Source organism: Dendropsophus ebraccatus, chromosome 15, assembly GCF_027789765.1.
Source record: "Dendropsophus ebraccatus isolate aDenEbr1 chromosome 15, aDenEbr1.pat, whole genome shotgun sequence".
NCBI classification, from domain to species: domain Eukaryota; kingdom Metazoa; phylum Chordata; class Amphibia; order Anura; family Hylidae; genus Dendropsophus; species Dendropsophus ebraccatus.
Window position 1 is genome coordinate 63,268,078 of NC_091468.1, and position 27,739 is coordinate 63,295,816.

Below are 27,739 nucleotides of genomic sequence, written 5' to 3' on the forward strand. Positions count from 1 at the left end.
CCCTCTTCTCCCATGGATCAGTAGGATGCGTCCAGGAAAGAGAGAGATTGGGGTCTGTGCTCAGAAGCAGCTGTAAGGGAAGACTTCAGGCAGGTTTCATCATAAATAATGCCTATGGGCTGCTGTGGGGCGCCATCAGACATCCGCAGTCAGATACATATGTTTTTTTATTGGGACACTTAGGGACAGTGAGATGTGTTACAGCCTGCTGCCTTGTGATGAATGATGCTACAGAAAGAGCAGACAGGAAATGAATGCAGCAGGTGCTGCAACCTCACTGTCAGCAGTGAAAGTTAGATGTTCTGCAACAGCTTTTGGCAGGAGCGCTGTGGGAGGGTTGTGATGAAGAGCTGAGGGAAAGCAATGCATTCTGGGAATTGTAGTACTGAGCAACTGCTTAACCAAGAAGTACAGGACTAAGATTCCCAAATCAAATGGATTTTTGGTAGTTTCAGAACTGGGGAAGACAAGTAAGCAATGATTTATGCTTCTGCAGTAAATATATATATATATTATTATTTTATGTTGGAGTACCCCTTTAAATTGAATCAGAACACCAGAGTTGTCTTGTGTTACCATTACATTCTAAAACCAGGATGGTTTTTGCACACAGTATGTTTACAAATACATTGGAGGAAACGATAGCTAAATCAATCTTTGTGCAGCGCTGTGGACTATGTGAGCACTATGGAAGGGATAAATATAACCATTATAATGCTACCATCTTTGCAATTGACAGATGATCTGGCCTCGGTACATTCTCTTGCCTTCATCATTGGCAGTCGGTGCTGTTGACTTCCTCTTGTTTTTCCGCCTCCAGATGAGCAGTGCTATGAAATGATTCTGGTGTGTGGGTCGTTCTGATACAAACAGCTCAGTTCTTCTTGGAAAAAGAAAAAGAGAAGCGGCTTCCAATGGGCTCACAGTGTTCTGAATGGCTGCGGAGAAGCCGGGCAGCTTTGGAGGACAATGCCTGCCTGGCACATTGTATGGGGCCACATTGTCCGTCCAGATCTCATTGTTGGATTGATGTGACGTGAAACAAATTCTGATTCCTTTTAGTTTGACAGAAACATCAGTATTCAGTAATTATTATTAAATTCCCATACATTTTTATAGTGCTAACATAGTATGCAGTGCTGTACAGACAATGAACTATTTCACCCTATGATCAGATGGATGTCATTTTGCAGGATTTGGATGATTACGCTGTAATATAAAGGAGTTTTGCATATGATTATCACTCCGACAGCCTCAGACCTTGGATTGCTACATCATTGCAGCACAGTGGGGGACACGTCAATACTGGTGCTTTTGGGGTTAGGAAACTAGGCTCCTGAGGTGGCAATACACTGAAAGCTTTTCGGGTGCATTGTGTTCCAAATCCTTCAAAACAGCATCTCAATCTTATTTTCTTTTTTGCATAAAAATGAATATTTTTTTTTTTTTTGTGTGTTATGTAAAACTCCATTCATCTTTTAATCCACAGTGACATCTAGTGGCCAAAAACTGTCGGTGCGGCTTTAGACTATTCCTATAGTTCCAAATACATTTAATGAAATCAGAGAATAATCGTCACCTTATTGTTGCCTTATTACAAAATATTTCAGATATTTAGTAGATCGAATAGTAACATATACATTATGGGATCGTTGACTGTTCCTTCTTCCATAGAATTTTCTGATAAGACAGTTGCGAAAATTGTACATTCAATGAGATGAATTATCTTGTTCCTTACAGAATGTTGAAGACTTGGTAAATATCTATAGTTCAGTTCCAGAAGTTGCCCCCAAAGAAAATTCTTGGGAAATACCAATATTTGTCCACTTCTACGATGGTCATGGTGTTACAGTGAACCTCAGACCCAAGCACAGAGTGGAGGACATCTTGAACTTAGCATGTAAAGTAAGTTGTCTTTTAGGTTCAATAATAGGGTTTTGTATATATGTTTTAGGAATAATTTGACTACTTTCTGGCCATATATGTTTGTAAGGGAAATTGGACAATTCCAATTTAAAGGGAATCTGTCACTTTATATGATGCTTAGAGCTCAATTGTGTCAAAGAGGCTGTGCTAAGCCACAGGATGCAGCCTTCTCCCTCCCCCACCTTTCCCTGCCTTGATTAATAAACATTCACAGAGCTTGTATTTCAGCACATAAGTCATGCACATAAATTGGGCAAGGCAGGGAGGGTTGGGGGATGTACAGTGCACATTTAGTGAGTTGTCTGCGTAATACAAGACATCCCAACCAAAAGTTACTCTGTCTAATAACATGACATGAAGATGGGAAATCCGTAAAATCACCAACAGTAGAATGTGGAAGAGGACAGCCTAAGGCTATGTTCACACTCAGTGGCCGTTCTGGCTGTCGGTGGCTTTCAGTTGCCGTTTATGACGGAACATAGTTTGTACAGTTCTGATGTCTGCTAACTGGGGAAACAAGGATGTCTAGTCTTTATTCCCCAGGGAGATAAGCTGCTGCCAGAGATGTCAGTCTGCTGCTTATAACACTAACCCTATCCCCAGCTGTGTTTCAAGGCTTTAAGGCAGGGGTAGGAAACCTTGGCTCTCCAGCTGTGCCAAAACTACAACCTCCATCATGCCTGGACAGCCAAAGCTAAAGCGTTGGCTGTCCAGGTATGATGGGAGTTGTAGTTGTGCCACAGCTGGAGAGCCAAGGTTCCATACCCCTGCTCTATGGGTTAAATATACCCTTTTCCCACTTGATGTGTATGTATGATGTTATACAGACATGTGTGATTTAGCAAAAAAAAAAAAAGCTAGTTGGGATACAGTGGACTGGGCTGTGTAGCTACTGACTTCAAGTCCTGTAAGTCTGTGTTCACATATGCAGTAACACAATGACAATGCAATGTGAATGCATCATTTCATTGCAGAAATTGATTTAATTGCAGTTCTTCATTGTGTTAACAAGAGAAAACTCTTTAGTGTGTGAATGTATCCTTAGTTTTCTACACTGATACAACTAAATGTACTAAATTTATAAGATAGAAGAAACCCAAGTATAAAACATCCACTCCTGTCCATTGTGTTGGTTCTTCCAATAACTTTATTTTAAATGCGCACAGTTATAAATAGCATCTTCTTAAGGAGCAAGCCCAGTTTATTTTCACACATAGTGCTCAAAGGGGTATTCCACTCAAGCATAACTTTTGATATGTTGCTGCCCGTGATGAGACTAACAAATGTGTTTAAATGTGATATGTAAACGTGATTGATAATAAAAGAACCAGTCTTCCTGCCTCTGTGAAGGAGGACCATCGCCTGCAGCATCTCCAAGCATGCCCACAAGATGGCAGACAGCATTCAGTTTGCTTCTTCCTCCCTGGGTCATCTATGACTTGAACAGCAATTACACATTAATTAATAAGATCATTGCCTGAGCCGACGAGAACTTTGTAATTATAGCTTTAAATTCATGCGTGCAAAGGTGAAATGAGAACCTAAATGTCTTGAACATGACCGAACTGCTGATGAAGTATTACCCGCAGTAGAAGAGACCCCACCGGAGGGCACCAGTACAGGAGCTGATATACAATCATATACAAAGCCTTCACCCTCCCTAATAAAACCAGAAAAATGGCCATATGCACAAAATTATAGGGTATTATTAGCAAAGTTTCTTTAAAAAAAAAAAAATTCTAAGTACATTGCACTAAAACCCCTTTAAGAACTAGACTTGAATTGGAATTAATGCTGAGGCCCCCATGATCCCTTTTACAAATGTGTAAAAAAAGGATATGCAAATAGCTCTCACACCACTTAGGCAAAGTGGTGTCCCTTCAGTGTCTCAATCTATCTAGGAGTCTTGGAATATTAACTGGGAATTTTATGCCAAGCCAAACAGTCTCTTCAAAAGAAAGACTGCCCATCTGCAGACAGCTGTTTTGGGTTGTTGCCCCTCTTCAGTGCAGAGCAGGGTGCTGGCTGGCTAGTGAGAAATTTATCGACGTGGGTCAAAGGGATACTACTTCTCCATAAGGAGAGTCCATCATAAAGATGTGTGGAGACTGAAAGGCCATTGCTGCTCCACTGGTAATTCTGGGAAGAAAGGATATGCAAATAGCTCTCACACCACTTAGGCAAAGTGATGTCCCTTCAAGTCAGAGTTTAGCTCTATCCAGAAGTCTTAGAACATTGACTGGAGATTTAAGTCTCCACAAGTCTTTATGGTGGACTCTCCTTATGGAGAACTAGTATCCCTTTGACCCACGTCGATAAACTTCTCACTAGCAAGCCAACACCCTGCTCTGCACTGAAGAGGAGCAAGAACCCTGAAACAGCTGTCTGCAGATGGGAAGTCTTTCCTTTTGGAGACTTAATGTTCTAAGACTCCTAGATGGAGTTAACCACTGACTTCACTTAAAGGGGCACCTAAGTGGTGTGAGAGCTATTTGGCTATTTGGAATTTCTTCCCAGAATTCCCAGTAGAGCAGGTTTGGCCTTTAAGTCTCCACACGTCTTCATGAGCGATTCTCTTTATGGAGAATGAGTATCCCTATTAACTATGAGACGGCAGGGAGAGAAGCCGCTGCACTGAATCAGCTGACTGTCCTTTTTTGAGTCAGTTGTCTCGTTCTCATTATTTTTGTCAGAATTCCAATGTGCAAGTCAGGTCCATAGTGCGCAGGAGGTAAGCCCGGGAACATCAGTTCAAAGATATCTCCCCCCAATATGACGCGGGTGCCTCCTCTGCTCGCTTGCCTTCCTACCTGATTTGCACTCGGAATACTAGTGAAAATGACGAGAACGGGACGACTGATTCAAAAAAGGACCGCATCAGCTGATTCAGCGCAGCAGCAGGGGTCTGGTGGTATGTAACACCTAATATAGGCAGTAAAATGGTACATTTGGATTTTCCTGTTATTGTACGGATTTATCAGCTGCTGAAGTGAGTAAGGCCTCATTCACACGTTCAGTGATTTTTCTGGGCCGCAAAACCTCCCACTATTTTTTCTCTATGATCCGTGGAAAATCATCCGTATCTGCATCAGTAATTGCATCAGTTTCCGTATCCGTAAAATAGGAACAGTACTAGTTTGCATACATTTGATTCGTTTTTTTGTGACATCCGTGACGTCTGTAAAAAAAAAAATAAAAAAAATGTCATAGACTGGGTTCACACGTTTTTGCAATCCGTTTTTCCAAAAACGATGGATAGTATGCATCCATTTTTATCCCTTTTTCTATTGACTTTCATTATTAAAAAAAATAAATCAAAGCACATCTTTTTTTTTTAACGTACACAAAAACGCAACTGACCTTATTTTTATAATGGATGTCAATGGAAAAATGGACACACACAAATGCACAAATCGTTTTTTTTTTTTGTTTTTTTTTAAATGGATTGCAAAACGTAGTGTGAACCCAGTCTTACGGATCCAAATTAACACGGATTGTGTGAATATAAATCATTGTGCACTAAGCTGTTACGGAACATGTGAATAAGGCCTTATACTGTTACGTGATGTTATTACACTCTCCAGGTTCTTAATGGACTCTATGGGATGAGGATATTTCTATAGCTGTTTGTCATTTATTGCATCATCTTGTTTAGCAGGTGTGTGCGGTGACTTATTGTGTCTGCTATCTATGTCTATTGAGGCTCCTCTCAGCTTACTGCCAATCAGAAGAAAGCCACCGTGTAGCCAATGAGGTGTTAGTGTTACCAGCCAGCGACTGTCTCTGTCTTACATCTGTGCGCCAATGTAGCAGTAACTGTTTGATTTAAACATTTTTCTTTTTTTTTTTTTCTGTCTCTTGTTTCTGTGCTTGAAAGTTTTTCATAGCCGTGTGTAGTGCTGACTCCTTTCTTCTACATCTTTCCTGGTTCTTTTTCCTCCTTACACTTTCTTACTGCTCTGGTGAGTGCCAGGAATCTTAATTCGTTTTGCACACTGTACAGTAGTTCTTTACAAGTTTAAACCAACTTTTTCGAGCTTTTATGCGGGACACTTTATTCTCCTGTCTCTATCAATTGATGCATGAAGCCAAGACGTGTTGATACCAGACATGTCTAGATGGTAACACACCACATCACACACCATACTTGTATCCCCCGATAAGCAGGTGTCTAGCCCCAGCCGTTCATACGTGATGCACACAACACTCCAGGTTACGGTCAGTCTTTACTAGGCATTTTAACTCTTAGGCCATGTTCCCACAACGTATGTTTTGCATAAATCACGGCCATTGTTGCAATTTGCAACAACAGCTGTGATTTGTGCAAAACCTACGTTGTATTTGAATGAATGGAATCCTGGCCGAAGTGTATACACATAGTGTTCGCTCCGGCCGGCCGCATGAAAACTGACATGTTTTGTGTGGCCGCTATTCATTGAATAGTGGCCGCAGAGAACCTGTCAGTTCACACAATGGAGAGTGCGGATCCGGCCGCACTCTCCATTGTGCGCAATGTGAATTAGGATGTGTGCGCCCACATCCAAATTCAACAGAAATTAACATCATCTGGCAGTACTGGCCGGGATGATCTTCAGGATGTTATATGCTGTGTTAACCCAGCCTTAAAGGGGAACTATCATCAGGTTAGAAAAATCTAACCTGCTGATAGCCCCCTATTGTGCGCAACATGCTGGGTTGGAAGATATGTCCCTTACCTTCCTCCTCGGAACCGTTCCCATGCTGTTAGCAGTGTAATCCTTGGCCTGGAGCACCGTTGGGAGCACTGTGCCGCCCCCATCATGTAAGCTGGCCTGCTCCTTCTAATGATAATCAATAGAGCAGACGGGCTGGCTCGTGCAATGGACCTCACACGTCACAGCCCGAGTCCCACTGAGACCAAGAAGCGGCCGGGGACCGTAGCGGTGGTATGTGGCCACCAGCACTGGAGCGGGGGAGGTTAGCGCATGTTATTTCCTTTATCCTCCCTACCACTTGTTAAAAAATAGCTTTGCCTGGACTACTCCTTTACCCCCCCCCAAAAAAAAATTAAAATAAAATAATAATATTAATATAGAATTGCATTCTTCCCTCCTCTGATACAACTACACCTTATTAAGAGTGAATATTTATTTTACACACCATTAATACTAAATTATCGCTTATAAGAATGATACCTTAGAGCTACTTACATATATTGGCACATATGTTAACACAAAAACTGTTACTTTCACTTATTTTTTCACTGTGTGAACTTAGCCACACATATTTCCCTACTTGAAGAATAGTTTGTTGCACCTCACAATAAAATGGTATTTTAGTATTAGAGCGGATGTACCACCAGGTACGTTAACGGACCAACGTTGGTGCGGGGATGCCTGTGCTGCAGTCCTTTTTTTGAACCGCCATCTGGTTCCCCGCATGATGCTGTTCTATTCCTGAGCACCATCTGGGGGTAAAGCGCAGGAGGCTGTCCTGCCGACCCCAGTGACATGAACCCCCAACCCCCTTCCCCCCGTGACCCGGCTTTATTAGAATCAATGGAGCCGTGTCACAGAGGGGGGGCAGATCATCACACTGGGGGCCGGCGGGCCTACCCCTAGTGCTTCATGCTGGGTCAGTGTTCGGGAATAGACCGTTGCCATAAGCAAGAATGGGGCAGCGGTAAAAAAACAAACAAAAAAACAGTGCCACCGGCATCCCCGAGCTGGTGCTGGTCTAGTAATGGAAAAGTCCTATGGCGATGGTGTACCTTGTGGTACATTGACTTTAAAATACACAGTCTACAGGTATATACATTTGCATGTGGTATTTGCCGGTGTGATATTTAAAAAAAATGAGGCAAATGGACTCTAATTCCAATTGTTACCTATATGTTTGCTTTGTATTGCTAGCGTGTTTGTGTTTCTGCTGGGTACAGTGTTGTCACGCTTTCTGTGTGTATTATTATTATTGTGCTTTTTTGCAACACCCGCTTGCACATTTGATTGTGATTAACCTGAATTAAAAAAAAAAAAAAAAAAGGGGGGGGGTAGATTTCTCTGTTAATCTACTAAGTAAAGTAGATTCCACTGTGATCCATGATGGCGGCCATGACATCTTTTAGTGACTGATGTGTTTCTCTTAGGTTCGCCAGTTGGACCCTGGCTTTTTCGGACTGCATATAAGAAGAAATGTGGGTGAAAACGTAGAGTATTATGTCCCGTCACCAATGGACTACATGCAAGAGCAGGTACTTTATTTTTTATTTTTTTATTTTTACTTCATAAATTTTATTAGTTTTCAAAGTCAAAACATCCCAATAAAAACACTGGCAGACATATTCTGATTTTCCCCCCTCAGCCGCCTCCCCCACTTACAAAAACTATGCACAAAAAGAGAAAATAGATAAGTAAGTAAGGACACACTGCAAAATCAGATTTTTCCCATGGAATCAACCTCGCAGGGCTCCTTCCTCCAAGCCTTAAACTTGGGGCAACTCACCTTATTCTCCCTTCCACTTCCCATCACCTTATACAATAGCTACATCACTCTAGCCACCCCGCATGTCCAACGAGCAGCCGCCCTGGTCACAACCGCGCCCCAGGCAGGGCCAACCAGAGCCACAGTCCTGGACAAAAAAAAAAAACACGTAGACAATAAATAATTAACAACCTTGACCTACATATATTCACTTCAACTCCCCTCATGGGACCAAGCCATGGCATCCCCACTTACCCAGCAAGCTACCTTTCACATTTTCACACCGCCCCCCCATACCAGCCGCCTGGCACCTGGAGCAGCGCAAACACACAAACACCTTCCGTGCTGCCTCCTCCACAATGTACACTGCAGAGATTCAGCACAACTACCGAACGACCCAACCAACCATATATCATGATCGGCTATGATCATCCAGGACTATGGACTTACCATTCACCCCCCCCAAACTAACCAGTACAGCATTGTAGAGGTCCTCACGTTGCAGTCGGCCTTTCTCCCGGTGCCGATATTTTGATGAAAAACTACTTTTATTGCAGCAACACGGTCAATCTGGCGTGGCCAAGAGCACCCGTGCCCTAGGCCTGCGACGCCTCTCTCCCTTCACTTTCAGCACTCCCCTGGGCTGGATGGAGGCTGGGAGAGAGGCGCCACAGGCCTAGAGCACTGACGATTTAGGCCATGCCAGATTGACTCCCCATCCTGCCACACCGCAGCAATAAAAGTAGTTTTTCTGTAAAATCCTGGCAGCGGGGGGAAGGCAGAACCCCGAACCAGACACGGCTTGAGGACCTCTGCAATGAAGTACAGGTGGTTTGGGGGTGGCTACATGCCAGTACAGATTCACTTTGAGAGGTTAACGGCAGGCAGCTGAGTGATTGCGGCTGCCTGTGATTATCCCCGGCTCCAGGGACACTAATGGGTTGTTCACACTGAAGCAGCCCCGCACTTATTAAAATCCCTTCACAGAAGTAAATTACAAATCTCTGGCACTTTCTCGCACCAGTTGATTTAAAAGAAAAATTTTTGGGGGGGTGAACTTTCCCTTTAACCCTGAAATATTGTAAGTGCAAAGTGTTGCCTTAATCTAGGATGATATCTACCCTCTTACCCAACTTACTGTTGTTACCAATACAGTAAATCCAAACCATCACATCAAAGTCAATTATCAGAGTTCTCTTAAGTACATATATCTGTCCCAGGGAAGAGGGGAGGGAGTAAGGTGAGAAGGATAAGGGTATGTGCACACTACGGAATGACAGAAAAAGAACTGACAGAAAAGCCGTTGTGGATTCCGCAGCTCGCACCCAATCGCGGACGTGCTTATTTCCACCCGTGCCATAGACTCCATTCTATGGGCGGATTCTACCTTCTGTCCAAAGAATGAATCTGTTGAGGAAGTGCCCCGAACCACAGCAGCGAAGATCGCATCCCCCACGCACAAAGCACCCTGGACCTCAGTGGTGATGATCGCTCAACTTCCTCCACCTCTAGAGCTGTAATCCTTCCTCCGTCTCCAGAGCCGTAATCCTCCCTACACCTCCAGAGCCTTAATCCTTCCTCCACCTCCACCTCCACCTCACAAAGCACCCTGGACCTCAGTGGTGATGATTGCTCAACTTCCTCCACCTCCAGAGTCGTAATTCTTTCTCCACCTCCAGAGCTGTAATCATTCCTACACCGCTAGAGCCGTAATCCTTCTTCCACCTCCAGAGCTCTAATCCTTCCTACACCGCCAGAGCCGTAATACTTCTTCCACCTCCAGAGCCGTAATACTTCTTCCACCTCCAGAGCCGTAATCCTTCCTACACCACTTGAGCCGTAATCCTACTTTCACCTCCAGAGCCGTAATCATTCCTAAACCGCTAGAGCCGTAATCCTTCTTCCACCTCTAGAGCTGTAATCCTTCCTACACCGCCAGAGCCGTAATACTTCTTCCACCTCCAGAGCCGTAATCCTTCCTACACCGCCAGAGCCGTAATACTTCTTCCACCTCCAGAGCCGTAATCCTTCCTACACCGCCAGAGCCGTAATACTTCTTCCACCTCCAGAGCCGTAATCCTTCCTACACTGCTAGAGCCGTAATCCTTCTTCCACCCCCAGAGTCGTAATCCTTCTTCCACCTCCAGAGCCGTAATCCTTCTTCCACCTCCAGAGCCATAATCCTTCTTCCACCTCCAGAGCCGTAATCCTCCCTACACCTCCAGAGCCGTAATCCTCACTACACCTCCAGAGCCGTAATCCTCACTACACCTCCAGAGCTGTAATCATTCCTCCACCTCCAGAGCCGTAATCCTTCCTCCACCTCCAGAGCCGTAATCCTTCCTCCACCTCCAGAGCCGTAATCCTTCCTCCACCTCCAGAGCCGTAATCCTTCCTCCACCTCCAGAGCCGTAATCCTTCCTCCACCTCCAGAGCCGTAATCATTCCTCCACCTCCAGAGCTGTAATCCTTCCTCCACCTCCAGGGCCGTATTCCTTCCTCCACCTCCAGAGCCGCAATCCTTCCTCCACCTCCAGGGCCGTATTCCTTCCTCCACCTCCAGAGCCGTAATCCTTCCTCCACCTCCAGAGCCGTAATCCTCCCTACACCTCCAGAGCCGTAATCCTCCCTACACCTCCAGAGCCGTAATCCTTCCTCCACCTCCAGAGCCGTAATCCTTCCTCCACCTCCAGAGCCGTAATCCTTCCTCCACCTCCAGAGCCCTAATCCTTCTTCAACCTCCAGAGCTGTAATACTTTGTCCACCTCCAGAGCTGTAATCCTTCCTATACATGTATATATTACATGTTTAATTCCCACATACTACAATGTATTATTTATTTAAATGTGTAAAATATGTAGCATACATTGCCAATTTTCAGTATTTTAGGGTATAATTTAATATTTTGAGCAGAATAAGTATTGAAGGTTTCAGTCATTTTCATTACTATTGAAGGAACATGAAAGAAAACAATAAAGCAGGTAATCTCCTTGTTTTTCAGATGTTTGATGACCTAGAAATATTCCCTTTGGGTATTTACAATGTGCACCTTGTCAAGTCTGGAGGAGAGACTGATTTTGGTAAGTTACACAGAGGAAATATATTATTATATAAAGTAAGAAAATGTCATTTCCATAATCTGAAAAAAAAACACAAAGATTTCGGGGCACGCGCATCATTGAGTTTACCTTACTGTTTTGGCTAATTTTTATTTTTTTTTACACTTGGAGGGGGTGTGGTTTCATGTTACCTACTTTATTAGTCAGATTTATCATTGTGACAGTACGCCACTCCTACCCTAGCGTAGTCTTTTAGCCTAGGTGTTTTACTTGTGCCCCTAAATGTTTATTGGGCCCTATCAAGAAAAAACATGATCCCCTAGCACCTGACTAAAAACACTGGCCCAGATTGATAGCAACCAATCACAGTCCATTCTGAGGAATGAAAGCTGAGCTGTGATTGGGTATTTGGTCAAACAGCCAAAAAAAGACGAACCTAGCTATACTGGGTGGGAGGGGGATCGCACCCAGATCTGTTAGACATGTACTACATATCCCGTCACATGTTTTTGTGTATGTTTTTTTTTTTAGCCAAAACTTTGCTCACAAATGCTGCATTGAAGTTAATAATAAAATATAAAACAAAGGGGTATTTTTTGCCATTTTATGATTTTTTTTTTTAAAATCTGCATTGGTTATGGTGTTTTTCCTTATGTTTTAATTTTTTAAGTCCCACAGAAACCTATAGGAAAAATATCAAACATCAGGAAAACTATATTTACAATATTTATATTAAATGGGTGAAAATATTATTATTATTATTATTATTATTATTATTATTATTATTAATTTCTAATCAATGCATGTCTATTAGTACTTATCAGCTGCTGTATGTCCTGCATTGCTCTCTGCTGCCACCTCTGTCCATGTCAGCAACTGTCCAGAGCAGGAGAGGTTTTCTATGGGGATTTGCTGCTGCTCTGGACAGTTCTTGACATGGACAGAGGTGGCAGCAGAGAGCACTGTGTAAGACTAGAAAGAATACACCACTTCCTGTAGGACATACAGCAGCTGAAAAGTACTGGAAGGCTGGAGATTTTAAAATAGTAAATTACAAATATATATAATTTTCTGACACCAGTTGATTTTTTGCCAGTGCACATAGTACAGTGAGTATGGGCAGACTCAAAACTGCGATGGTGGGAATACTGGGCAGCCAATCACCCCTGATTTAACATATCCTGAAGGAAAGGCCTTTCATTTAGTACAGGCCATAAACCCTTTTATATAGTAATAGATCCTGGTTAGAGAAAAGCGTGACTGGAGCATGCTGGAGTCTAAACGTTCGCCATTTTATTACTGGTGGTGAAGAAGTTGGATGCACCCTAGCGAGTCCTGGTGAATACAGCCATAGGCCTATGTTTCCTAGGGCTGCATACAGAAAAATTATCATAAAATGATATATATATTTGTAATTTAAAAATGCTCTAGTCTTTTCCTCTTTAATCCTGGTGTATTGCTGCTAATATACAACACTTATGTCTCATTTCTAGGGTTTGCAGTTGCTGCTCAGGTTGATGATCACAATAGTATTACTCACATCTATGTAAGCTACGTTCATCCGGATGGCCTGGCCTACAGAGAAGGTAAGAGCCAAGTTTTTGTTCTGAATAAGGCCATGTTCACATAGCGTAAGAGACCGGCTGGGTCACGGAGTGGCCGGTCTCTGAAAAGATCATCCCGGCTGATACAGCAGTACTGGTCGGATGATCTTTCCTGCCGGCCGGAGCTGCTCGCTTCATAGTGTGCACTGACAGGGTTTCCTACGGCCGCTATTAACTGAATAGTGGCCGCAGAAAACTGACATGTCAGTTCTTTGCGGCGCCGCGAGGGATCCCGACCCCGCTGCGGTCCTGGCCAGTGATTGGCTAAGCAGTCTATCAGCACCGAAGCTTCTGCTGTGTGCGGGACCGGGAGGAAGAAGGAGCGCAGGAGAAGACCTGCTACATGTGTAGATAATGTATGCTGCTTGTGAGATCGTCGGTCGCACACCACGTATCGCTATTCCATGCAGCGATGCGCAGTGGGTGCCTCATGATTTTAGGTTTTAACCTAAATAAACGATCAGCCGATGACACGATCATTGGCTGATCGTTGTCTCTATTCCACGGAATGATCATCGGCCGAATCGGCCCAATTTGGCCGATTATCGCTTTGTGGAATAGGCCCCTAAGACTGCATTATGGATTTGCATTACAAGGGTGTATGTCTAACATTGCTAGATGTTTAGCCTAGAATGTACAGTATTAACATTGCTGTATCGTATAGATCCTCTGTAATAAAGGTATTATGGTGTCAGTAAGTAAAGCTTAGTAAGTAATGTGCACTAAGGTTTGTAACCACTGCCACCTCTGTCCATGGCAGGAACTGTCCAGAGCGGAGAGGTTTTCTATGGGGATTTGCTGCTGCTCTGGACAGTTCCTGACATGGACAGAGGTGGCAGCAGAGAGCACTGTGTCAGACTGGAAAGAATACACCACTTCCTGCAGGGTATACAGCAGCTGATAAGTATTGAGAGATTGGAAATTTTTTAAATAGAAGTAGTTTACAAAGCCTGACACCAGTTGATTTGAAAACAACTATTTTTTTTTCAGTAGATTATTTTTCTGCAGATTTTCAGTACTTTATCAGAAAACCAGAACTCTGACCACTATGAAGACATTATGGGAAATGAATATGCTTTGAATTTCTAAGAGCTGGTGTAGCTGTTGAGAGTTTTTTTTTTTTGTTGTTGTTGGGGGGGGGGGGGGGGGGGGGGTAGGGGGTAGAAAAGTCATCACTAATAAGTGAGTGTCATTGTGTTTAAAGGGGTAGTTCACCAAAAAGGTTTTTCTTTCAGATGAACTGGTCCCAGCAAGTTCCAGAGTGGAATTTACTTCTAATTAAAAAATCTCCAGTACTTATCAGCTGCTGTATGTCCTGCAGGAAGTGGTGTATTCTTTCCAGTCTGACACAGTGCTCTCTGCTGCCACCTCTGTCCATGTCAGGAACTGCCCAGAGCAGCAGCAAATCTCCATCGAAAACCTCTCCTGCTCTCCAGACAGGAAATAATATGACTTCCTGCAGGACATGCAGCAGCTTATAATTACCAGAAGACTTGAGATTTTTTAATAGAAGTAAATTACAAATCTCTGCCACTTTCTGGCACCAGTTGAATTAAAATTGAATTTTTTTTGTAACTTCTCCTTTATTACAATGTGCATACGGCATATGGAGCCCTAACAGGTCATCCACTTTTTTTTATTAGGTCTTCGCACAAAAAATGAAATCCTCTTTATTAATGGAGAATCAGTTGCAGACCTTGACCTAAGGAAAATGGAGTTCTTATTCTCGGAGAGGAGTGTCTTGTTGTCATTGAGGTCTTGTCACGCTGATGTCAAACCATCAGTAACCTCACCATGGCCAGAAAATTACATCTTCAAAGATCAGATGAGGCCGTTACCTCCAGTGAACCAGTCCCAGCTCCTGGAGGAATTCCTCAATACCTTCCGCAGGAATTCTATGAAAGGTAAGAAAATAAAACAACAACGTTATTATACCTGGATTATTGTACATTCCAATTTTGTATTTTCAATCTTATAATTTTAATCATTTGTTCCCTTTTACATGTCTTTCTATTAGGCTGGGTTCACACTCTGTTTTTGCAATCCGTTTTCTTTTCTTTGCTTTTTGCAAAAAAAAACAAACAAAAAAAAACCGGATGGAAAGATGGACGCATTTGTGTGCATCAGTTTTGATCCGTTTTTCCACTGACTTCCATTATATTACAAAAAAAAAACGTAACGTACACATAAATGTAGCTGGCTTTATTTTTGTATGTTGAAAAAAACAGATGCGTTTCGATCCGTTTTTTTTTAAATGAATGAAAGTCAATGGAAAAAAACGGATCAAAACGGATGCAGACAAACGCGGTCGTTTTTCCATTCGTTTTTTGTTGAAAATAGATTAAATAAAAAATTCAGCTTTTATTGTTGGCTAAAATTGGACCTAAAATTGGACCTAAAATTGCCAGGCACCGTCCACACATGGCTTCGATAAGCAGCCGACGATTGCCCAAGCATCTGACACCTTACTCTGCTCATGGTTTGCTCTCCGGTGCTCCACAACTTCCCTGCGGTTCCGGCCTGTGATTGGCTCAGCAGCCTATCAGCTGACAGGCCGCCCAGACGCTGCTGCTGCTGTCGGGACTGGGAAACTGCAGAGCACAGGAGAGAAGACCGGGAGCGGAGAGAAGTCAGGTGTCAGATGTTTGGGCCAGGTCTGCATGGACATTGTTAACAATGCCCATGCAGCCCTTACTGCCCGATTATCAGGCTGTGTAGTAGGTGCAGCAAATGAGCGCCAATCTAGCAGATCAGCGCTCGTTTGCTAAAATAATCGAGCCGTAGTCGGCCTGTGTAGTAGGACCCTTAAAGTGGTTATCCAGTGCTACAAAAACATGGCCACTTTCCCCCCTCTCTTGTCTCCAGTTCAGGTGCGGTTTGCCATTAAGCTCCATTTACCTCAATGAAACTGAGTTTGAAACCCCACCCAATCTGGAGACAAGAAAGGGGGAAAAGTGGCCATGTTTTTGTAGCGCAGGATAACCCCTTTAAGCCATGGCCAATAATTGCTTGGTGCAAATAGGTCATGTTACAAGGCAACGTCTTTCAACATGTTCTATCACAACGTCGCCCCATGCAATAGGGGTGGTAGCAGCAGACCACTGCTCTCTTCAATGAGCCGCCCGGACGATCTAAGGATTGTCCGGGCAGCCCCTTCCCGCTCCTCCTGCTTGATGTCTGTGTGTGTAATAGTACAGGCAGTGAGCGGGGAACAAGGAGGAAGCGTGCGCTGATCTGAGGTCAGCACTTGCTTCCTCCTCTAGATGGCTACACGAGTCATGTGTGGCACTCACCCCCAGGCGCCCATATATACCCACACTTCAGCCTGTCTATTATACGGCCCTTAGACAGGGAGTCATCTGTGTCACTCACCCCCAAGGGCCATATACATCCACACTTCAGCCTGTCTATTATACGGCCCTTAGACAGGCAGTCATCTGTGGCACTCACCCCCAGGGGCCCATATACACCCACTCTTTATCCTGTCTATTATACGTCCCTCAGAAAGGGAGTCATCTGTGGTACTCACCCCCAGGGGCCTATTTACACCCACACTTCAGCCTGTCTATTATACGGCCCTTAGACAGGGAGTCATCTGTGTCACTCACCCCCAGGGGCCCATATACACCCACACTTCAGTCTGTCTATTATACGGCCCTTAGACAGGGAGTCATCTGTGTCACTCACCCCCAGGGGCCATATGCATCCACACTTCAGCCTGTCTATTATACGGCCCTTAGACAGGCAGTCATCTGTGGCATCTGTGGCCGTCTTAACAGCATTATGGGCCCCTGGGTAGAGGTGCGAATTGGGCCCCCCCCCCAACCCCCGCCATCAAATCCCCCACATCTTTGCATATAGTGCCCCCCCATAGTAGTCAATTCCCCCATATAGTGCCCCCCATAGTAGCCAGCGCCCCCCATAGTAGCCAGTACCCCCATAGTAGCCAGTACCCCCCATAGTAGCCAGTGCCCCCCATAGTAGCCAGTACCCCCATAGTAGCCAGTACCCCCCATAGTAGCCAGTGCCCCCCATAGTAGCCAGTACCCCCCATAGTAGCCAGTGCACCCCCATAGTAGCCAGTACCCCTATAGTACCCAGTGCCCCCCATAGTAGCCAGTGCCCCCCATAGTAGCCAGTGACCCCCATAGTAGCCAGTACCCCTATAGTAGCCAGTGCCCTTCATAGTAGCCAGTACCCCTATAGTAGCCAGTGCCCCCCATAGTAGCCAGTGTCCCCATAGTAGCCAGTGCCCCCCATAGTAGCCAGTACCCCTATAGTAGCCATTGCCCCCCATAGTAGCCAGTGCCCCCATAGTAGCCAGTACCCCTATAGTAGCCAGTGCCCCCCATAGTAGCCAGTGCCCCCATAGTAGCCAGTGCCCCCATAGTAGCCAGTGCCCCCATAGTAGCCAGTACCCCTATAGTAGCCAGTGCCCCCATAGTAGCCAGTGCCCCCCATAGTAGCCAGTGCCCCCACAGTAGCCAGTGCTCCCCATAGTAGCCAGTACCCCTATAGTAGCCAGTGCCCCCCATAGTAGCCAGTGCTCCCCATAGTAGCCAGTGCCCCCCATAGTAGCCAGTGCCCCCCATAGTAGCCAGTGCCCCCATAGTAGCCAGTGCCCCCCATAGTAGCCAGTGCTCCCATAGTAGCCAGTGCCCCCATAGTAGCCAGTGCCCCCCAAAACAACAAACCAGTTACTCACCCGTCCGCCAGCCCCAGCAGCTCCTCTCCCGGCAGCGCGCACTCCCAACATCCTCCGGGCACAGGCAGCGGGGTACAGAGAGACAGCCTGTGCCGAAAGTGTCCGGCTGCACGACACATCCAGGACACAGGCAGCTTTTCTGTACCCCGCTGCCTGTGCCGGAGGATGTCGGGAGTGCGCGCTGCCGGGAGAGGAGCTGCTGGGGCCGCCGGACGGGTGAGTAACTGGACTGCCCGCCCCTTCTATCGCCGCTTGGCTGAGCCTATCAGAAGCCCAGGAAAGTGCTGCTCATTGCACTTTCCTGGGCTTCTGATCGGCTGTCAGCTGAGAAGCGATAGAAGGGGCGGGCGGAGGGGGTCGCTCAGGGCCGCTCACTATGCATATGCATAGTGAGCGGCAATAGAGGGGGCGGGCAGGACGGCTTCCTTGCGGTGCTCAGCACTGCTTGGAAGCCGTCTTTGCTTTATAGGACGCACTTAGTTTTATAAGTCCGTCTTATAAAGCAAAAAAATACAGGTGTGTCCCAGAGGGCAGGGGGCCCCCTAGGACGCAAGGGCCCCCGGGCAGCCGCCTACCCTGCCCAATGGGTAAGACGGCCCTGCCCCCAGGGGCCCATATATACCCACTCTTCAGCCTGTCTATTATACGGCCCTTTGGGTTCTTATTAGATGAGCTCAGAGACTGTAATACTTCACTATTGTAAACCTGCTACGAACTTAAGTAGTTTCCAATGATTCTGTCATAGAAGCCCTAAAGAAAATGCAGCTTCTCCCTTCCCCTGCAGCAGCTTCGCCCGCTCCTTGTAAACAACTAAATCTCGGGTGCAGATGAGTCATTGCCGCTAATTACCTCCTCGCTGCATCTTCTTATGAGGAATATTAAATAGCGGCCATTAATCTGTAGTATCAGCAGACTGCGTAGTGTGTTCAAATGCCCAAACATGGACAACTGTTATTCCTGATAAAAAATTACATTTACAGATCACGCGTCACTCAGGTAGAAATTATTAGACTTTTTATGAAGAAGTTTTAAGCTGTATCTGAAAATGATACTCCAGCAAAAAATATGTTCCTAAGTTATACAGATTTTTAATTTACTTCTATTTAAAAATCTCAAGTCTTCCAGTACTTATCAGCTGCTGTATGTCCTGCAGGAAGTGGTGTATTCTTTCCAGTCCCACACAGTGCTCTCTGCTGCCACCTCTGTCCAGAGCAGTAGGAAATCCCCATAGAAAACTTTTCCTGCTCTCGACAGTTCCTGACATGGACAGAGGTGGCAGCATAGAGCACTGTGTCAGACTGGAAAGAGCCTTTTCATGCAGGACATACAGCAGCTGATAAGTACTGGATGATATTTAAGGCTGCTTTTTCTAGCCATGTGGGTAAAACCACTCCCCATTTCCTAAGAGCTGACAATTGGTGACCGCATCATGGTTTCGGTGGTATGCGGTGACCACAGAACGTGGTCATACTGTGCAGTTTTGTTGCAGTTTTTGCTAGATCATCACAGCAACAGTGTAACATATTTTTAGATTAAAAAACTGCTGTTTTTATATTATTAATGGCCGTTATTATAATAAAAAAAAAACAGCTGTTTTCTCACTTAAAAAAAGATGTTGTGGGAACATAACCTTAGGCTGTGTTTCCACATTGCAAACATGGTCACTAAACCACTGCCACATTTCTTAAAGGGGTTGTCCAGGCTGAGAAAAACATGAACACTTTCTTCCAGGAACGGCCCCACTCTTGTCCTCAGGTTGTTTGCGGTATTGCAGTTGATTTCCATTGAAGTGAATGGAGCTCAGTTGTAATACCACACACAACCTGGGGACAGGGGTGGCGCTGTTTTTGCAAGAACATAGCTGTGTTTTTAGTAAGTCAGGATAAACCCTTTAACCACCAGCCACACGGCTAATGGGGAGGAAACGGGGGCCATGTTTTGACTGCATTTGAAATACATGCCAAAATAAGATAATCGGACAGTAACATATACAAAAGTACACACACTTTTTCATACATTTTTCTATAGAAGTTAATGAGTGCCTTATTATATGTTTATTGATGAGGAGAAAATGTGTGTGTTATACATAGCAGGACCCAGCATAAGAGCAGCCGATGGCTATGTTCACACATGGTCACAGTGATGGCCGTTCTTATTGGACGGTCTTCATTCCTATCGGATGAGTTTTTGTCCTTTTACATTGTACCATGTAATATATAAGAGGATATCTGGAAGGTGTTGCTGTTGCATCATTAGGTGGTGGGTGGTGTGGGATGAATGATGTCAGAAAGAACAAAACAAGCTCTGCCGTCTTAGCAAAACATTTGTTTTTACAAAGCCTTTAATTAATAATATGTCTGTTCTTGCTCAGAGAAGAAGCATTCCAAGTGTAGTCCTTAAAGGGGTACTCCGGCAAAAATATTTTCCATTTGAATCAACTGGAATCAGAAAGTTAAATGAGATTTGTAAATGACTTCTATTTAAAAATCTCAAGTTTTTCCATACTTATCAACTGCTGTATGTCCTGCAGGAAGTGGTGTATTCCTTCCAGTCTGACACAGGGCTCTCTGCTGCCACCTCTGTCCATGTCAGGAACTGTCCAGAGCAGTTCCAGAAAGCGACAGAGATTTGTAATTTACTTCTATTAAAAAAAATCTCAAGTCTTCCAGTACTTATCAGCTGCTGTATGCTGAATGTCCTGCAGGAAGTGGTGTATTCTTACCAGTCTTGAGAGCAGGAAAGGTTTTCTATGGGAATTTGCTGCTGCTCTGGACAGTTCCTGACATGGACAGAGGTGGCAGCAGAGAGCACTGTGTCAGACTGGAAAGAATACACCACTTCCTGCAAGACTGCTGATAAGTAGTAGAAGACTGGAGATTTTTTTTAAAACAAGTAAATCTCTGTCACTTTCTGGCACCAGTTTTTTTGAAAGAAAAAAATAAATTGGTGAACCTTTATCCCCTTAACGACACAGGGCGTATATTTACGCCCTGCGGCCGCCTCGGGGAGTTCAGAGGGGAGCCGCGTGGCAACCCCACTCTGAACCGCCGCGGTCCCGGGTGCCGCATGTAGCCCGGGACTGCGGCTATTAGCATGCACGGTCCGAAGTTGACAGCTGCATCTGATTACTTATGTAGCCCGATCCGTGGTGGTCTAGTGGCGGAGATCACCCCCCCGGGAAGTTGTCCCGGTGGAGTGATCTCCGTGCCTGCTGCTGGCGGGGGTCTGCGATGTAATGGCACTGATCCCGGCTCGGCACTAGGTTGCTTCCGGTTATATATCGTTCTAATCGTAACGGCGTGAGAAACATGCATAATAAGTTAGTTTTACCCCAGGGTAAACGGCATAAAAACACATACCCCCCAAATAAACAAAATGCGTGTTTTTTTTTGTTTTTTTTTTCAATTTCACTACACATTGAATTTTTTCCTGGTTTCGCAGTGTACTTTATGAAAACATTCAGCCTGTCATTGCAAAGTACAATTAGTGGCGCAAAAAAAAAAGGCCTCATGTGGGTCTCTAGGTGAAAAAATGCAACTGCTATGGCCTTTTAAGCACAAGGAGGAAAAAACGGAAGTGCAAAAATGCAAGTTGGCTCCGTCCTTAAGGGGTTAAGGCCCAAATTTGCCCCATCCTGAAGGGGTTAAGGTATAAGGCGGGTGTTATCAGATTGGTATGGGTGTGGCTGGGCAGAAGCTCAGGTGAAGTTTTGCTGAGTAGAACTTAGTAAGTTATATGTGTAGTGGGAAGGAACAAGGCTGGGTGCAGATACCTGTTATATAACTACATTTACTCATCAGGTAAGTTATAGGGGTGAGGCAGAAAGAAAGTACACGTTTCTATGCTATAATATTTTACCATCTTTTCAGTAAGATTTGTTTTCAATGGGGGAGATTTATCAAACATGGTGTAAAGTGAGACTGGCTCAGTTGCCCCTAGCAACCAATCAGATTCCACCTTTCATTCCTCACAGACTCTTTGGAAAATGAAAGGTGGAATCTGATTGGTTGCTAGGGGCAACTGAGCCAGTTTCACTTTACACCATGTTTGATAAATCTCCCCCACAGTGTGCAGTGTGAATTATGAATTAATAGCAATAAAAATGTGTAGACATTTCCCAGTGTCCATAAAGCCACCTAATGTGTAAATCAAGTTTGTATGTAAAAAATGTTCCCACACAGTATTTTGGTCAGTATTTTGGCAACCAAAACAAGGAGTGGATTGAAAACACAGGCTATGGTCACACACTGTTGAAATTAAGTGGATGGCTGTCCATCCACTTAAAGGGGTTGTCCAGTGGAAAAAAAATTCTTTCAAATCAACTGGTGTCTGAAAGTTATATAGATTTGTAATTTTACTTCTATTTAAAAATCTCAAGTCTTCCCATACTTATAAGCTTCTGTATGTCCTGCAGGAAGTGTTGCGGATTATAATGTGGGCGGTTTGGGCGGCCGCTTGGGGCCCGAGGCTCCGGGGGGGGGGGGGGGCATGAGGGCATGTTGCCGCCCACATTATTAGTATGCAGCACGTCACTTTCGGGGCCCAGCGGGCCCCTGAGTGATGTGCAGCGCCTGCTGTGGTGTGCGCTGTCCCTGGGAGGGGGGAGGGGCCCAGGGTACATTTAATCCGCCACTGTCAGCCAGAGATGCCTTTAATTTCAACAATGTTTGAACATAGCCTTTTTTGGGTTTTCAATACACTCCTGGTTTTGTTTGGAAAGAATACTGTGTGTGAACATAGCCTGACACTGTATGCACTCCTGACTAGGGACAGTTAAAGGGCTGGTGGCAGCTGCTAATGTCCTGGCACTAGCCCGGGCTGTTTTGCAATGCTATGTGCATCTGGAACAGTCCAGATATCTGGGTGCCATATGCCATATCAGGTAAAAATCCTGAAGGCTATCCAAAAATTTACCAGGATTTCTTCAGGAAAATAGGGTGTTAATAAGCACGGATACCCTTCAGGACTCTCTTATCCTTTCACCACCTCACACAGTAGTGATATGTAAGTTACACCCATACCCATTACTATACAGGTTTCTTTTAGGGATGCCACTTATTATCGGGCCCCCATCATGCCATGTGATACTACCCTAAGGAGCTCTATTCCAGATGGAAACCTGCTCTAAAGTGCCACCTACTGGAAGTGGCACTTTAGAGCAGGTTTTCATCTGGAATAGAGCTCCTTAGGGTAGTATGGGGGCCCGATAATAAATGTAAACGAGCGACAATCTGCTAGATCGGCGCTCGTTTACTGGGCCCGATAATTGTTCAACAAGGGCTGTATGGACATAGTTACTGATGTCCTTGCAGCCATTGTTAAACTGGTATACATTACCTATCCATGGTCCAGGGCTCCTCTTGCGGTCCATTTCTCCCAGGGTCTGTGCGCTGCAGCTCCAGAGCGGCCTGTCCCAGCCAGTGATTGACTGAGCGGCCTGTCAGCTTAGACAGGCCACTCTGGAGCTGCAGCGCGCAGACCCTGGGAGAAGCAGAGCGCAGGAGGAGCCCTGAACCATGCATAGGTAATGGATGCACTTTGCATATCGTCAGTCGTGCACCGCTATTACACGTAGCGATGCACAGTCAGTGCCTGACAATTATAGGTCCAAACCCATATCAACGATCAGCCGATGATCGGCTGATTGTTGTGTTTATTACACGGAACGATAATCGGCCGGATAGGGGCGATTATCGTTCCATGTATTAGTACCCTTACTTTGGATGCTCTTATTCCATGGAGTGTTGCACAGCTTGTTGGAGACACGCTGCCCCGTATTCTGCATACAGCATATCAAGAGGGTTTAATTTACAATGTGACATAGGAAACAATGTGCTAGCTGACTGCATAGTAAGGGGTATCAGGCAATGTTTCAAGCCCCCCAGTGATCTAGCTGTTCCCCTCTATTCTTGTACAGCAGAATATTTAGGTCTGGTCGAGAGAACAATCAATAGACGTTCTCTTGCTAATCCACCTGTCATTGTTCTGGATATTCTGAATCGGAGCGAGCAGAGCCGGCTGTACGGCAATTATAGGTTTGGAACGTGTTAAATGACCGAACAATTCCGGAGGTTTTAGCATTTTCCTGCTCTTGTGGATGAATGCCTCGCCTGGTGGGTGATACTGACACATTCCTACTCGCTCTGCTTTCTGCCGCCTCTTATGACTCAGTCTCTGTATTGTATTGAATGATCAGAACACACAGGATACTTTATAGAATGATTGGAACATCGGGGGAGCAGGGATTGTGTATGTGCACGGGCTACCGGCCAACTGATGGGGCTACGGACTTCAATGGGCACAACACAGTGGAAAGTGTGCAGATAATAACGGCCGTCCTATGGCGCTCACTTCATCCCTGTAGTCACCGAGAGCAATGTCAGCACCAATCAGTGTGTGTGTGTATATATATATATACTCAGTACTGCTTTCAAAAATAGAAGTGTTTATAGTTCACCAATATGTTCTATAAATACCCCCTCTCTGCAATGTGAGTGTGGTCTAATAAAAGTACAATACCACATTTATCCGAAAATAAGACCTAGCTTCATTTTGTAGGCTTTGTGTAATATGCTTTAAATAGAAGCTCCAATAATAAACCCTAGTTACAGTCAGCTGACCAGATCCCTAACACTGGGTGCTGAGAATCAGCCAATCAGGGCCAGACTTGTTATGCTCCGCCCCCACCTGTTCAACACAGGCTGCGGGGGAGGCAGGAGGGGTAAGAAGATGCACAGTAGGGGACACTGAATATAGGGGGGGGGGGGTATAGGATACAATGACTAACTACAGAGAAGGGAAGAAGGCATACAGTATGGAAAAACAACTACAGGGGGGGTGTATCATATGGGGGAACAACTAAGGGGAGGAGTGGATGTATACATTATGGGGAAACAACTAAGGAGAGGTGGTGCTTACTGCAGAGGAGAGATGTGTACAGTATGGGGACTACCTGCAGAGATGTATACAGTATGGGGGAACAACTACAGAAGAGGAGGTATACAGTATTGGGACTACCTGCAGAGGGGGATGTATATAGTATGGGGGAACAACTACAGGGGAGGGAGCTATACAGTATGAGGGGGAGAGGGAGGTATACAGTATGAGGGCTACCTGCAGAGAAAATGTATACAGTATGGGACAACAAATACAGAAAGGGAGGGTATACAGTATGAAGGCTACCTGCAGAGATAATGTATACAGTATGGGGGAACAAATACAGAAAGGGGAGGTATACAGTATGGGGACCTAACTAAAGGGAAACTTACAGTATAGGACCCTAACAATATGTGGGACCTTCAGTATGGCAGCTAAATACCGTATAGAGTGGAGTGGAGCTACAGTTTAGGGGCATACCATGTTTCAACTAAAATAAGACCTACCTGAAAAAAGCCATCCTTTTTGGAATTTTTCTTTTTTATAGGACCATGTCTTATTTTCAGAAAAACACATTATATAAGACGATAGCAATTCATGAGTCATTCGTATAAAGAAGCGATCCCATGAACACTCTCCTGCCCCCTAGTGGCTTGTAAAATTTAAGTGTACCTGTCGTTTAAACTTTCAAAATCTAAATCAGTTGTAGATGTAAAATAAAGCAAGTTTGCAATTTACATGAATTTTTTTTATCATGCTGTAAAACAAAGCTGAACTTACCAGAAATCCAGGTCCAGTCTCCTGAAAGCTGCTATATAACAGCTATACTTACTTTATCCAGGTCCAGTCTCCTGAAGGCCGCTATATAACAGCTATACTTACTGTATCCAGGTCCAGTCTCCTGAAAGGGGTAGTGCGGCGGTAAACAATTATTCACAGAATAACACACATTACAAAGTTATACAACTATGTAATGTATGTTATGTCTGTGAATGGCCCCGTTCCCCGTGTCCCCCCCCCCCACCCGTGTACCCGGAAGTGTGGTGCGCTATACATTACCTGTCACGTGCCGACTCGTCTCAGATCTTCAGTCAGCGATGTCGTCTTCGGACGGCCGGGCTGAATCCCTCCGACCGTCCTGAGTGCCGGCGGCCCTCTGCCGCGTCATCGGCTGCTCAGCCGCGATTGGCTAAGCATAACTGTGCTCAGCCAATCGCGGCTGAGCATCTGATGACACTGAAGAGGGTGGCCGGCACTCAGGACAGTCGGAGGGATTCGGCCCGGCCATCCGAAGACGACATCGCTGACTGAAGATCGGAGACAAGTCGGCACGTGACAGGTATGTATAGCGCACCACACTTCCGGGTACACGGGTGGGGGTGGGGGGTGGAACACGGGGAAGGGGGCCATTCACAGACATAACATACATTACAAAGTTGTATAACTTTGTAATGTGTGTTATTCTGTGAATAAATGTTTACCGCCGCACTACCCCTTGAAGGCTGCTATATAACAGCTATACTTACTGTATCCAGGTCCAGTCTCCTGAAGGCTGCTATATAACAGCTATAATTACTGTATCCAGGTCCAGTCTCCTGAAGGCAGCTATATACCAGCTATACTTACTGTATCCAGGTCCAGTCTCCTGAAGGCAGCTATATAACAGCTATACTTACTTGTATCCAGGACCAGTCTCCTGAAGGCTGCTATATAACAGCTATACTTACTGTATCTAGGGCCAGTCTCCTGAAGGCTGCTATATAACAGCTATACTTACTGTATCTAGGACCAGTCTCCTGAAGGCAGCTATATAACAGCTATACTTACTGTATCCAGGTCCAGTCTTCTGATGACTGCTACATAACAGCTATACTTACTGTATCCAGGTCCAGTCTCCTGAAGGCTCCTATATAACAGCTATACTTACTGTATCCAGGTCCAGTCTCCTGGAGGCAGCTATATAACAGCTATACTTACTTGTATCCAGGACCAGTCTCCTGAAGGCTGCTATATAACAGCTATACTTACTGTATCCAGGTGGTCCAGTCTCCTGAAGGCTGCTATATAACAGCTATACTTACTGTATCCAGGTCCAGTCTCCTGAAGGCAGCTATATAACAGCTATACTTACTGTGAGCGCTCAGATGGCCTGGGATACACAGGACTTCCTGTTTTCTAACTCTTTGAGAGATAAAAACATCAGAAAACAGGAAGTGCCGTGTTCTCTATGATAACTAAAAAAAATGATAATGAATGTATATTACAAACTTGTTTTGTATCACATTTACTTTTGGTTTAGATTTTAAAAGATATAACGACAGGGACACTTTAAACATTTGTGAAATCTGTAGTAACTTAAATGCATGCATGATCTTAGGCGGGGATTATTTTATCAGAATGAGGATGTTCATTTAAAATTCTAAATACAAATATTTAAAATTTTAGGATATCCTTCTATATGCCAATGGGATATTACATAATTTCACATGGTTAATAATAATCTCTTTGATCTATTTCAGACTTGAGCAACGTACCAGATGTCACCATTGGGACCTTGAAGAGAAGCAGCACAGATGACGCTTTGGATCAGGTCCAGTGCAGGCCAAGAATCGATCAGACCTATAAGGTAAGGAGTCTCAGTTATTGGGAAAAAAACAGTAAACCTAGGCCTTATTGTCTCTTCTTGTTCCTAATTCCTCCATATAACTATATGTTGACGCCGTTCATTGAATGTAGCCTTTGTGTATGTTCCAGAACATGTTGGCATTGAAGTGGCATACGTAATTTGCCATATGGCTGAAAATCCGAGGAATGAGCGAGATGGTTAACGCTTTGGTACTGTCTGGCAGATACAGTAGTTGGTTGTGTTAAATTCACCCAGCTTGATATTTAGTCTGTGTATTGTGAATATAAGCAGAACGTTTATTCAAGGGCTAATTTTTCTTTCTCTCAATTAATTGGTTTAAAAAAATTCTACAGATTTGTAATTTACTTCTATTTAAAAATCCCCAGTCTTCCAGTACTTATCAGCTGCTGTATGCCCTGCAGGACGTGGTGTGTTCTTTCTAGTCTGACACAGTGCTCTCTGCTGCCAGTAGCAAATCCCCATA

General features: G+C 44.7%; 1 protein-coding gene and 1 long non-coding RNA gene across 4 annotated transcripts in view; one reads left to right on the plus strand and one right to left on the minus strand.

The window, feature by feature from the left end:
- The window catches only part of TIAM2 (TIAM Rac1 associated GEF 2), a 208,183-nt gene that overhangs the window by 139,546 nt on the left and 40,898 nt on the right, over positions 1-27,739 (plus strand). For both annotated transcript variants that reach the window (XM_069954907.1, XM_069954908.1), the window contains exons 11-16: positions 1,741-1,905; positions 8,051-8,155; positions 11,387-11,465; positions 12,938-13,030; positions 14,692-14,952; positions 27,149-27,255. In XM_069954907.1, coding sequence (XP_069811008.1) covers positions 1,741-1,905; positions 8,051-8,155; positions 11,387-11,465; positions 12,938-13,030; positions 14,692-14,952; positions 27,149-27,255 — 810 coding nt within the window. The remainder of the gene's footprint in view (positions 1-1,740; positions 1,906-8,050; positions 8,156-11,386; positions 11,466-12,937; positions 13,031-14,691; positions 14,953-27,148; positions 27,256-27,739) is intronic.
- On the minus strand, positions 14,703-27,245 carry LOC138774221 (uncharacterized). 2 transcript variants are annotated; one of them, XR_011360271.1, is made up of 3 exons: positions 27,164-27,245; positions 18,603-18,710; positions 14,703-14,943 (listed from the first exon to the last, which is right to left on the minus strand). It is a non-coding gene; the product is annotated as an uncharacterized lncRNA (long non-coding RNA). The 2 variants fall into 2 exon arrangements; XR_011360272.1 differs by lacking the exon at positions 27,164-27,245 and adding an exon at positions 21,612-21,650.